Below are 11,800 nucleotides of genomic sequence, written 5' to 3'. Positions count from 1 at the left end.
TGCATTATTTCAAGACTGCATACAGAAACGAGACAGAGACACACCCATGAAGATACACATGTGGTGCTGCATCATTTGAATTCATCTCTGCATCACTGCAACACGAGATTCACTTAATTTCAAATACTAAGACAGGGATGCATTTCTGCTAGACATTTATATCAGTTGATCTCAGATGTAACGCGCATTATCAGCAGACGTTCGTCTCGTGTTTCTCCATTCAAAGGGAAGATGATTCTTAGAGAAAATGCCGGTTCGATTTCTACATCGTGGGCAGACTCCTTGTGTGGAAGCTCTTGATGGTCTTTGCTTTGATGAAAAGTATGCAACTTCACTCGGCAGGCTTGACACCTTTAAGAACATAAAGACCACATTTTCACTTTGTGTTGAATTCAACTGGACTGACCTAGCAAAGCCCCAGCCTCTAATTAAATTCCACATGGTTTTATCCTAGGAGACTGTCTAGTCATGCCAGTTCATGACATATGTGAGCACCACGGTACGAGAACTTCATCATAACTCCTGACCCTGGTGTCTTCCTCATTATCTCTGCAGGAGAATGTGTTGATCCGCTGGTCTCTGGTCTCTATGCCTCCTCCTTCCTGGCCTCTTCCAGATATAACTTTCTTTATTCTGCCAACTTTGCCAAATTGTACGGTAAGTACCTCCCAAAGCAAAGATCTAGCAAAGGAAACAACAAAGCTGGAAATGCTTTAGTTGTGATAGTCCTCTTCTCTCCATTCAGGCAGCAGTGGATGGTCGCCATCTCTCAGAGACAGACAGCCATGGCTGCAGGTAGACCTGGGCAGGAAGTACCGACTGGTGGCCATCGCCACACAGGGGACCTTCAACTCATATGACTGGATCTCCAAATACACCCTACTCTACGGAGACAGACCAGACTCCTGGACGCCTTACATCATGAATGGAGGAAACTCTGTAGGTGATCCATCCGGCAGGGCTGGGGTGGGATGAAGGCCATAACAGGGATGAGATGAGGATTAACTAGTCAAATGTAATCTTTACAGCCGATTTTCCCAGTCGATGGATGTTCCATTATGTTGTGTGTCACTGGCACAGAAACAAAGACAGCATGGCATATTATCTCTCTCAATACTGACAAAGCTAATCTCATCTTCAGTTCATCTTCAGGCTCTTAATAAGGCTTTAATACCATTGCGGTGGCTCAATGACTCCTGACACTCTTTTCCGGTCCAATCTGTTCACAGACAATGCCTGGGAATTGGAATTACTATCAGGTGAAGAGGAATGTCTTCCATTATGCCTTTACTGCAAAACACATTCGTCTGCTTCCTCTGGCGTGGAACACGGAGAACGGAGGGAAGATCGGCGTCAGGCTGGAGCTGTTTGGCTGCTCCTATGGTAAAAAATGACTAATGGACGCCACACAGGGATTTGCTGCCTCTGATTCAGATCCAAGGACATTTTCCTGGTGCTAAATATGCTTTAATATGTTCCGAGTAATAAATGGTTTCACTCAGTGTCAACTGATCCAAACTCAGGAGCCTTGAAGTAAACATCACATTTGAAAAGCTCTAGGAAGAATGCCACATAGCATTTACTTCTTCAACAATCAAAATAGTGAACAAGAAGGTGAACTATGTATGTAAAAATATTAAATTTTGAGGTTTTTTCTGCAGATTCCTATGTGTTGCAGTACAATGGGGATGACACTGTTGTCTACATGTACCCGGGAAAGAGATCTCGTACGCTGCAGGACCACATTGCTATAAACTTCAAGACTCTGGAGCAGGATGGGCTGCTGCTACACAGCGAGGGGATCCAAGGAGACCTCTTCACCCTGGAGCTCAAGAGAGGGCGACTTTATCTGCACATCAGTCTAGGTATAGCCTCGTAAATAAATGTTTAAATTGTGTTGGGTATTTGTTTATTATGCAGACAAGATACCGATGTCTTGTGCCAGTGTCGCAGCAGAGCTGAAAGCCATATAATTATGAATATATTGTAAATAGTGGGGATATTCTAATAGAGGCGATACATAACTCAAAGAACTTGTAAGGTACTCCAAACTATGAGTCGTAAATCTCAATTAACCAATCAACATTCAAAGTGCTAGAAATTGGTAGGCAAAGTCGCCCCCTTTGTGTCTAGGAATAGGTGAAAACTGATTTTATCCACTTAGCTCCTTTCACTCACATTCATTCGATTGAGAAAGGTTTACGTATAGTAATAGTAGTATGTTAGCATTTGCTCTATTTTACAGGAAGCAGCGTAGTACACCAAGTTGATGGTCGAACCACGCTGACTGCTGGCAGTCTTCTTGATAATTTACACTGGCATTACGTCACCATCAAGCGCTACGGTCGACAGGTGAACTTCACCGTCGACAGTCAGACGGTGACGGCCATCTGCAATGGAGACTTTACACACCTGGATCTGGACACACAGGTAATCCGTGAATAGGTCACATCAATTCGAAGGTCATTACGAGATAAGGTTAAGGACGAGTAAAGAATGAATGAAACTGATGATTGGACTTTCTCTCTAATGGTAACGAATGAGACTCTGTATATACTTTTCTAACAGTTGTATGTAGGAGGTGTCATAGAACCAAATATGCCTCATCTGCCCACCACACCTAATTTCCGAGGTTGCCTCGAAAATGTCTTCATCAATGGTGTCAACATCATCAACAAGGCTCAACAGGAAGAATCTGATATCCGTATCCCGCGAAAGGTACGGCAATTGCAGTGTCTGATAATTACATCAATTGTGATTGAGCATTATTTTACTTCTCCACACTCCCTGTACAATTTGAATAAATAAAAATGATTTCTTCCCGCAGAAAAAGATGCATTTTGGCTGCAGGGACATCCTACTCAAACCAATGACTTTTGCCGGACCCAACAACTACCTGCAAGTGCCGGGCTTCTTCAGGAGGCCCCGTATGTTTGTTAAGTTTAAGTTCCGATCGTGGGATTACACAGGCCTGTTGATGTTCACGCGGTTTGCTGATGACCTGGGCGCCCTAGAGTTGGGCCTGAGCGAGGGACAGATCAATGTCACTATATTCCAGCCTGGCAAGAAGAAACTCCAGTTCGCTGCAGGTAGGTATACATTCAGGTGAAATGAAATTGCTCTTTTGAAACCCTTTTAGTTCGTATCTTCAGTCACATTTGAAAACTGATCCTCTGGTCTGTAGGATACAGGTTAAATGACGGTTACTGGCATTCGGTGGACCTGGCAGCCAGAGACAACCTGCTGACCCTCACGATAGATGAGGAAGAAGGGTCTCCACTGAAGATCACCAACCCTTTCACGATTCGTACAGGGGACCGCTACTTTTTCGGGGGTGAGGCCTTAATATCGAACAGCTGCTAACAACTCCTGAAACAGACTCACTGAACTGTTTTGCTTGACTCGTGTTCGCTCTCGTGACCTCAGGTTGTCCGCAAACCAACAACACTATCAGGAAGTGTGAGACCAAGCTCAACCGCTTCCATGGTTGCATGCAACACATATTCATAGACAATGAACAACTTGACATCGACATAATTCTGCAGCGACAATGGGGGCGTTATGCTGAGCTGCTATTGGGCACATGTGGCATCACAGACAGGTAAGTAAAGTCAGTTACTTACACAGCAATTTAAAAAAAGATTAACCCAAATTACTTTTCAGTTGGGGCAGATGGTTAGAATTAATCCCCCAGAGCTCATACCACTAACTATTGGCATTTGAAGGTGGGGACAGTATCTATTGAGAGTCCACAAATGCGCAATATAAATCTAATCCATTACTATTATTTTCTTCATCCTGTTTCAATCCTTTTTGTATCAAGATAAAAGTACTGTGTGTTTTATCTGGTGAATCTAATGACTCAACAAGAATAGACGCCATAGTGGACAGAATGAGTTTTGCTCTTCTGTAAGAGCATTCAGTATTAGTATGTTTTATGTTTTTTTGGGGGTTTTTTACAGATGCACTCCAAACCCATGCGAACATGAAGGCAGATGCATCCAATCGTGGGACGACTTCATCTGCGTGTGTGAGAACACAGGCTATAAAGGAGAAGTGTGTCACATGTGTAAGTACCAGCTGGGAGCCTTATCATTATAACAAGTGCATCTCTCAGTGAGTCACACTCACTGTGTCGTATTTTTACTCCTGATTCTAACAAATTGATCATCTCGCTTGTTGATCAGCTGTTTATAAAGAGTCGTGTGAGGCGTACAGACTCAGTGGCAAGTACTGGTCTGGAAATTACACCATCGATCCCGATCTCAGTGGACCACTGAAGCCGTTTGAAGTGTACTGCAAAATGAAATGTGAGTCATCTTCGCCAATGAAGTACAACTTCAAAAATGGCACCTTCAAAGTTAGTTGGACCATCTGTGGGTTTAGTAAAAAAAAAAAAGGAAATTCACTGTCAAATGACCATTACAAGCATTGGAAACTGAGAAATAAAGGGTTTATACTGTATATACTGTATATTACATCTCCTTCTTGAATATTTTATCAATTTATCCTCCACAGCTTATAAAGCTTGGACGGTAATTTTAAACGACCGTGTGGATGGGACCAAGGTAACTGGGAGTTCAACAGATCGGCCCTATATCGGCAACGTCAACTACTGGAACGCCTCCTGGGATGAGGTCACTGCTCTTGCTAACACTTCCATGTACTGCGAGCAGTGGATAGACTACTCTTGCTACAAGTCTCGTCTCCTCAACACCCCTAGTAAGAGGGTTTAGTTGCTTTATTAAACTGCAATGGTGTTTGTGGTAAACCAAAAGGATAGGAAGTTACATTGACAATTGGTAATAACGCAATTTTTTTTTGTGAAAATAGATGGACGACCCTTCAGTTACTGGATAGGTCGTAACAACGTGAGCCATTTTTATTGGGGAGGAACATTCCGAGAGGTTCAGATGTGTGGCTGTGCTATTAACCAAACCTGCGTCGATCCTAAGTTTAAATGCAACTGTGATGCCGACTATAGACAATGGTGAGAGGAGTATGAGTTGAGCAGTCTTACTCAATGTGTGATGATGTTGCTGAAGTCTTTGAATCCCCTCTGTGGTTTTTCAGGTTCTCAGATAAGGGGTATTTGGACTTCAGAGACCATCTACCTGTCAGAAAGGTTATAGTCGGAGACACCAACAGAACCGGCTCAGAAGCGCAGTTCACTGTCGGGCCACTTCGCTGCCACGGCGACAGTGAGTTTAAATGTCATAGATTGTGCTCTTCCTCTGTTTGGTATTTTTGAAGCTTTCTAGGTTCTTTTTATCTATACATTCATTATTTTTTTTAACAGGAAACATCTGGAACACCATAGCCTTCACCAAGCCCACGTACATTACCTTCCCCACCTTCAGACCTGGCTCCAGTGCAGACATCTCTTTCCACTTCAAAACCTATCGAGACCACGGAGTCTTTTTAGAGAACTCGGATGATCAACTTCGAAACTTCATACGGATAGAGTTGAACAGTGAGTTGTATTAGGCTTCAGGTAACATTTATACAGTTGAGAAAGTTACTGAACTTGTCTTTTTTCCTCTTCCAGCCACCCATAACCTTGTGTTTCTATTCATGGTTGGTGATGGCATCATTAATGTGACACTACGCTCTCCTGTACCTCTCAACGACAATGAGTGGCACTTTGTTCAGGCTGAGATTAATGTGAAACTGGCCCGCATTAAGGTTGACTATCAGCCCTGGGCTGTTAAACGTTTCCCAGGTCAGACCTTTGTCACCATGAAGTTTACACATCCTATTCTAGTCGGTAGGTTGCTTGAAGCTTACAAAATGTGCACTGGCCCATGCATTATGCCCTGTCTAATGTTTGAATGAAGAAGACCAACCATTAATGGATGTCTTACTTCTAACAGGGGCCGCCAACCGCACCCTGAGACCTTTCTTGGGGTGTCTTCGTGGGCTACGAATGAACGGTGTTCCTCTTGACCTTGAGGGGAAAGTAAACGAAGAACAAGGCATAAGAAGGAACTGTACGGGACAATGTCTCAATGCTACCATTCCCTGCCGGAACAGTGGCCAGTGCATCGAGGGGTATGCGTCGTACACTTGTGATTGCAACAACACAGCGTTCGATGGGTTCTATTGCCATAAAGGTTAGTCCATACATGTTTAGAGAGAAAAAGGCTTCACATTGAAACGAACACTAACTGAAATCATTTTGTTTTCCAAGACATTGGAGCGCACTTTGAGATAGGCTCGTGGCTGAAGTACAACATACGAAAAAAGCCAGTGTCTGACGAAGCAGCGTGGGCCAACTGGATTGATCCGCACTACGACAATTTCAGCCTCGGGTACAACGACACAGCAGATGACATAGAGTTCAGCTTCAGCACTATTCACACGCCAGCTGTGTTGCTGTACATCAGCTCCTTTGTCCAGGACTATATCGCCATCATCCTCAATAACGATGGTATGGGAAGCTCAGAAACGTGTCCAAGAATGTGAAACCTTGACATTGTGAAGCAGATTTAAATTCCTTAGACGCCACTGCTGGACCAATTAGAAAAATGTGTTTTCGTTCACGCAGGTAGCGTAGATCTGAGGTATAAACTAGGACTCATAACACACAAGTTCCAGCTGGCTCACCGAAACCTGGCAGATGGGTACCCTCACTACGTCAACATAACCAGACACAACAGGACCATCAAGACACAGGTTTGTTATCTCACTTCATCTTAAAGGAAATGATCATGCTTATTTGTAGTGAATTTAGACGATTGAGTCATTCAGTTTAGCTTAGCATGAGGACTCAAAACAGCTAGCCCAATGACAACAGTAAAAAAAGTCTTCCCACTGGCTTCTTCAAATGCAAAGGGTGACTTTTATGAACTTTGCAACTGCAAGTTGTTTATCTTTAGCCTTCAGGCTAAGCCAACCAGCTGCTACTTGTGGCTTGATAATGACCATACAGACTGAAGGGTTGTATAAATCTGATTATTTGGTCCAAACGTTGTATGTACATGTGGTATTATGACCATTTCCATACTTTCTTTTCATGAATAATTTACTTTCCTGTAACAATAAATTATTCAACTTGCAGGTGGACTACATGGAGCCCATAGTGGAAAAGATAACCCTGGTGGAGGATGCCAGGTTTGATTCTCCAAAGTCCATGTTCATGGGCAGAGTGATGGGTGAATATCTAATTTAATCTTGACGAGAAATTTCTTTCCAATGTAGTTACTTTGCTTTATCTCCACTGTAAGTGGGGGCTCTTTTGATGTTATGGCTTTTCTGTTTGTCCTAACAGAGGTTGGTGATATTGACTATGACATCCAGAAGCATAACGCCCCAGGCTTCATTGGTTGCATATCTGGGGTGAGATACAACGTTTACGCCCCTTTGAAAGCCTTTTTCCGGCCAAACGAAACAGACCCTCCCGTGACGACACAGGGCAACATCGCCGAATCCAACTGTGGTGCTTTCCCTCCTGTCCTGGGTTACGTGCCCTGGGAAGCAGACCCCTGGTTTACCGGCATCGGTGAATTTTTGATTATATCATATACATGCATAAAACGGAATAAATAAAATATTTTCATTGTCTTTTCTCTTTACCGTCCCTTTCAGAGTATTTTTATATCCACGACGACCTTGGACTAGTTTGGATAATAGGTAAGAATAAATGTTTGTCTCCTCTCTTTTAAAAGTCTAACATTGTCTCTTGTCTTCTACCCATCTGATTTGTTTCTGAATCACCGCAGTCGAACTAATATAACATTAAGCAGTTTGAGCTCCCTCGTTTCTGCATTGCACAGTATTTTTAATGTATTTTAATGACACAAAACATTCATTTGAAATTGTCTTTTTCCTCTAAAATCCTATAATCCTAAATTAGAACAGGCTAGTTAGATAGCGATGTGGGTTTTATTCAAGCTTCCGACTGACAACATTTAATATATTTCATCAGCTTAAATCCCAGCAGTAACTCTCTACCTTATTACTAGAGTTCAAGTTGGAAGCTGAGTCTAGACCAGAGGTCTGCAGCACAGTATTACAGATGAAATAAATTAGAGTAGGTCCCTGGATGTGCAGGAGAGGCTGGATTCTCAGGATTTAACAGCAGAATGGAAACTCAGTGCCACATTCCTGTCCTTTACCGGATCAGCTATGTTTAGTCTGCACCGGCGCAGCTGATAGATGCTTCACCATAAGAGAACATTCAGATCCAAAGGAATTATGCTCATCAGGATGTCACATGAAATTGTTGCGCCATTCAGGCGTCCAAACAAAGGTCCCTCCAGACTGTTTGACATCATTCATGTCTGATATACTACTCAGGATAAAACGGTTAGGACTGGGAAACAGCACAAATTATTAAATTATGCTGCACTAATGAAGATTTAAGATGCATTTCCTTTCATGCATCCTGAGATAACATTATACTTTAGATAAAACATTTGGATGGATTCATTTTCTGCCCTCATTCACTGAAGCTGTGATCGTGAGAGGCTGACTTCTTGTGTAACCTTCACCGGCTGTTAAACAGTGAACAAACCAGCAAACACACACACACACACACACACACACACACACACACACAGCTACAGGCTATTTAATATCTTCAAGTCACCTGACCTCCAGTCGTTGGAGTGTGACTAGAAAACAAGTAAATGGGGGACCATTTAGAAATACACCCACAAAAGACAAGGACTGAGGGCTGAACTTTAGGAGTGAGGCAACCAGGAAATGGTTTTGATTCCAGGCGCTAAAACTCAGAGGCAGCCGGGCTGTGCATAGTTTTTCTTTTTGTATTTTAAAACATGTCACTATATTATAAATGTGGCTATTTGGAAAGAAACTGAACCCTTTTAAAAAATCACTCTGGCCTTCTTTTTACCATCTGAGAAGTCGTTCCATTTTTATTCTAAACATAACAAATACATGCTAAGAATTCTTCTTGTCCTGCCAGTCTGCTATGAGTCTCATGAGAAACATGAAATATCTGAGATTTCCTTTCATGCTTGAATTGCGAAATGTGAAGTGGAAGTAATAACAAATTCAAATCCAAAATTCAAACACAGTCACAGTCACAGTGGACATCTGCGATCTCACTGTTCTGTGTCCAATATGGACCAACTATTTATTAGAAATATTACTTGGACATTAGAGAGAGAATGTCTGGCTTATCTTACAGATACTATCAGACCCGCATTCATATGATCTAATATCATCAAACAGCGCCTGTTTCTCATTAGAATCTCTCTCAGTGTCTCTTATCTTATTGAGTGGCATATTTAACCCTTGCTGTGCTGTTTTCACTTCCATAGTCATCGCCATCCTGGCATTGCTGCTGCTCTTGATCGGCCTCTACACCATCTACGTGTTCGCCTATCAGCAGAAGGGCAGCTACCGCACCAACGAACCCAAACACCTGGAGTCCCCCAGCAGCGCCAGACCGCTAACCGAGACCCTGAGGAGAGAAAAGAGGAACCTCCCAGAAATTGAGGAGGAGTTCAGAAGCGGCTAGCATCACAGGACATTTGGGTGGGTGGGGGGTGTGGACTGAGGGTTGGGGAGAGGGAAGTAGCACATAAAATAACCACAGATACCTATATTCAGTTTTATAGCTCTTTTCTTTCCTCATACTTGTTTTTGATGGTGTTTCTTTCTCCAGTTGGGCGGCATCTGATGCCCGGTGCTCTACATAGTTAGTATTTTAGTTAGAGTTAAAAGTTCACATCGCACCCCATGTTGTGTGAAAAGCAAACACGTCTCACGCTGGATTGCAGGGTGAAAATACTGAAGTGCCTCATCTGAGCAAGCTTGACCTGAAGCAAACACAATAGCTTATTCAGAGAGGGTTTGGAATAGACGCAGTGGGAACAGGATTTCAAGGGAACTTTCATTATAGTTTGATAATCGGTTTGCAGATTAAGATTTTTTTTTTCTTCTCAGAACCCAATTTTATGATCACTTAAAGCCATCAACAGCTTTTGTCGCAATCTAGTACTTTTCCAGGACAATCTATCACAAAGCCTTTTTTTTTTTTTAAACTCATCATTTGCCTCGGGTTTTAGAAGCGATCAACAGTGCAACCAAAGTCGAGAAATTAAACTATAATGAAAATGGTGTTCATTAACAAAACTACATAGGGAACAAACTAACAAGCATGGAGCTTTGAGATGCTTACAAAGACTGTTAAAGGTATAAATGCTTGTATTTCTTATGAAGCAGAATTCAGTCGATAATAGCTGTTCTGGCCACAGTATGGAATAGAACAGTTATGGCGGCAGAAAACTATCTGAAACGTGATGGCCTGAAGTTGAGTTGGTGACCCTTACCTGGGAGAAGTTGACCTTAATAACCAAGTCGTCCTTCCTGTTTTACTTCCAGTTGCTTGTATTTAATTGAAGCTTCCAGTAGCTCGGTGTTGAAGTGTTTTTGTCATCTCTAATGACCTCTTCACAAGAGGACCAGTCTTCTCACGATCAGTCCCTATAATAAGTTTATTTCAGGAGGCGGTGGCTCCACGCAGGAAATCACACCTGAGGAACGCACGTACGCGCGCACAGCAACAGCGTGATTATTATTATTATTATTATTATTTTCTTCCAACGCTTCATGCTTCACCATTTTAGGCTTAACGACAGCCGACAGCTGTCTTTTGCGCTTTAGGTGGAAGAAATTCAAATTTCCGCACTCAGTCCAATGAAATTTCAACTCTCGCGAGATGATAGTTTATTCTCTGTGTGACGTCATCGACGCTTCTGCCCACCTGTCACCGCAACACGTGCGCGCTTTAGCTGTAAACATGCGATAATAGGAGCTTCTGTGACTCACCTGTGATGTTTATGTCGCGGATTTATTTGCGTGGCGCACATCATGTAGGATGTGACGAGTGTGTACGTGAATATGCGTGAAAAGAAGCTCTTTTTTTTTTCTCGTGGTTCAAATCAAAACAAATCATTAAAAAAAAACAGTTACTTAATACTTTTGAGTGTAAAGCCTCTAACTAACGTACAAGCAGATATAAAACAGTTTCACGACAACAGTTTAGGTTTAGTTTTCTTTTCACCTGTGTGGAATTGCGCAGTAGAGGGATGTACAGTAGATTTAAAAAATAAATAAATAAAATAAAATAAAATAGTTACTGTATAGATATAATTTGCTAATAATGTTTGAAAATGTACAGATTTGGCATTTTACAGGTTATATTTTTAAGTGAAAAGTGAGCGCGAAGGGTGAAACTGAAAGAGCCGTTTGTATTTTTGTTAAAAGAACAATCACACGACAGAGGAGCGTCAATAGACGTGTCCTATAAACACAGACATAAAGTTAATTAATTCAGACTAGAATCATCCAGCCGGTTGTTTAGATGTTCGTATATCCATAGATTTCCCACCAAGAAAGAATCTACTGGTGTTAATTTAAGAACTCATTCAAACAGACTAACATGTGCATTAAAGTAAACTGAACATTTCAGTTCTGCAACAACAGGAAGGAGGCCTGAATGTGACGTCATCAAATTACCTGCGCCCATAATTAGAGGGAGAAGGCGTAACAAGGAGTGGCTAACATGAAACGGCCAGTAGGGGGCAGTAGGGCAGCAGGACGTTACTGATTTAGACTGGGGTATCTTTTGACGTCACAAGCTGACAAGTGGATGAAACACTTTAAAATTAACGTATTTAAATTATTCTTTTTGCAATTCTGCTCTGAGTTCTTTTTTTTAAAAAAAAGAAAAAAGAGAAGAATAGCCCAGATGGTTATGAAAAGTCTGCTCCTAGATAATTAGAAACCTGCACTCCCTCTGGGAGAAATAAGTGGTGCTGAAAGCAAA

The 11,800-nt window shown here is 42.0% G+C and overlaps 1 protein-coding gene across 1 annotated transcript; it reads left to right on the top strand.

The window, feature by feature from the left end:
* The first annotated feature begins 468 nt into the window (after positions 1 to 468).
* cntnap1 (contactin associated protein 1) lies at positions 469 to 9,543 on the top strand. The gene is made up of 24 exons (XM_068336317.1): positions 469 to 499; positions 556 to 657; positions 746 to 939; positions 1,230 to 1,383; positions 1,662 to 1,865; positions 2,246 to 2,430; positions 2,569 to 2,718; positions 2,828 to 3,089; positions 3,185 to 3,334; positions 3,427 to 3,601; positions 3,963 to 4,069; positions 4,188 to 4,310; positions 4,519 to 4,722; positions 4,834 to 4,990; positions 5,074 to 5,201; positions 5,300 to 5,473; positions 5,549 to 5,767; positions 5,874 to 6,113; positions 6,191 to 6,430; positions 6,548 to 6,675; positions 7,061 to 7,154; positions 7,271 to 7,501; positions 7,588 to 7,632; positions 9,288 to 9,543. The coding sequence occupies exons 1-24, from the start codon at positions 469 to 471 to the stop codon at positions 9,485 to 9,487; spliced, it is 3,897 nt and encodes a 1,298-aa protein (XP_068192418.1). The 3' UTR covers positions 9,488 to 9,543.
* Positions 9,544 to 11,800: the final 2,257 nt, after the last annotated feature.

This window comes from Antennarius striatus, chromosome 16, assembly GCF_040054535.1.
Source record: "Antennarius striatus isolate MH-2024 chromosome 16, ASM4005453v1, whole genome shotgun sequence".
Lineage (NCBI taxonomy): Eukaryota > Metazoa > Chordata > Actinopteri > Lophiiformes > Antennariidae > Antennarius > Antennarius striatus.
The sequence above is the reverse complement of the archived record's forward strand: the minus strand, read 5'-3'. Positions and strand labels throughout refer to the sequence as shown.

Bases quoted from the DNA above. Each gene is read 5' to 3' on its own strand.
- cntnap1 (XM_068336317.1), top strand. From the start codon at position 469: ATGCCAGTTCATGACATATGTGAGCACCACG. The intron at 658-745 runs GTAAGTACCTCC...CTCTCCATTCAG, and splicing joins CAACTTTGCCAAATTGTACG to GCAGCAGTGGATGGTCGCCA. The intron at 7,155-7,270 runs GTGAATATCTAA...TTGTCCTAACAG, and splicing joins GTTCATGGGCAGAGTGATGG to AGGTTGGTGATATTGACTAT.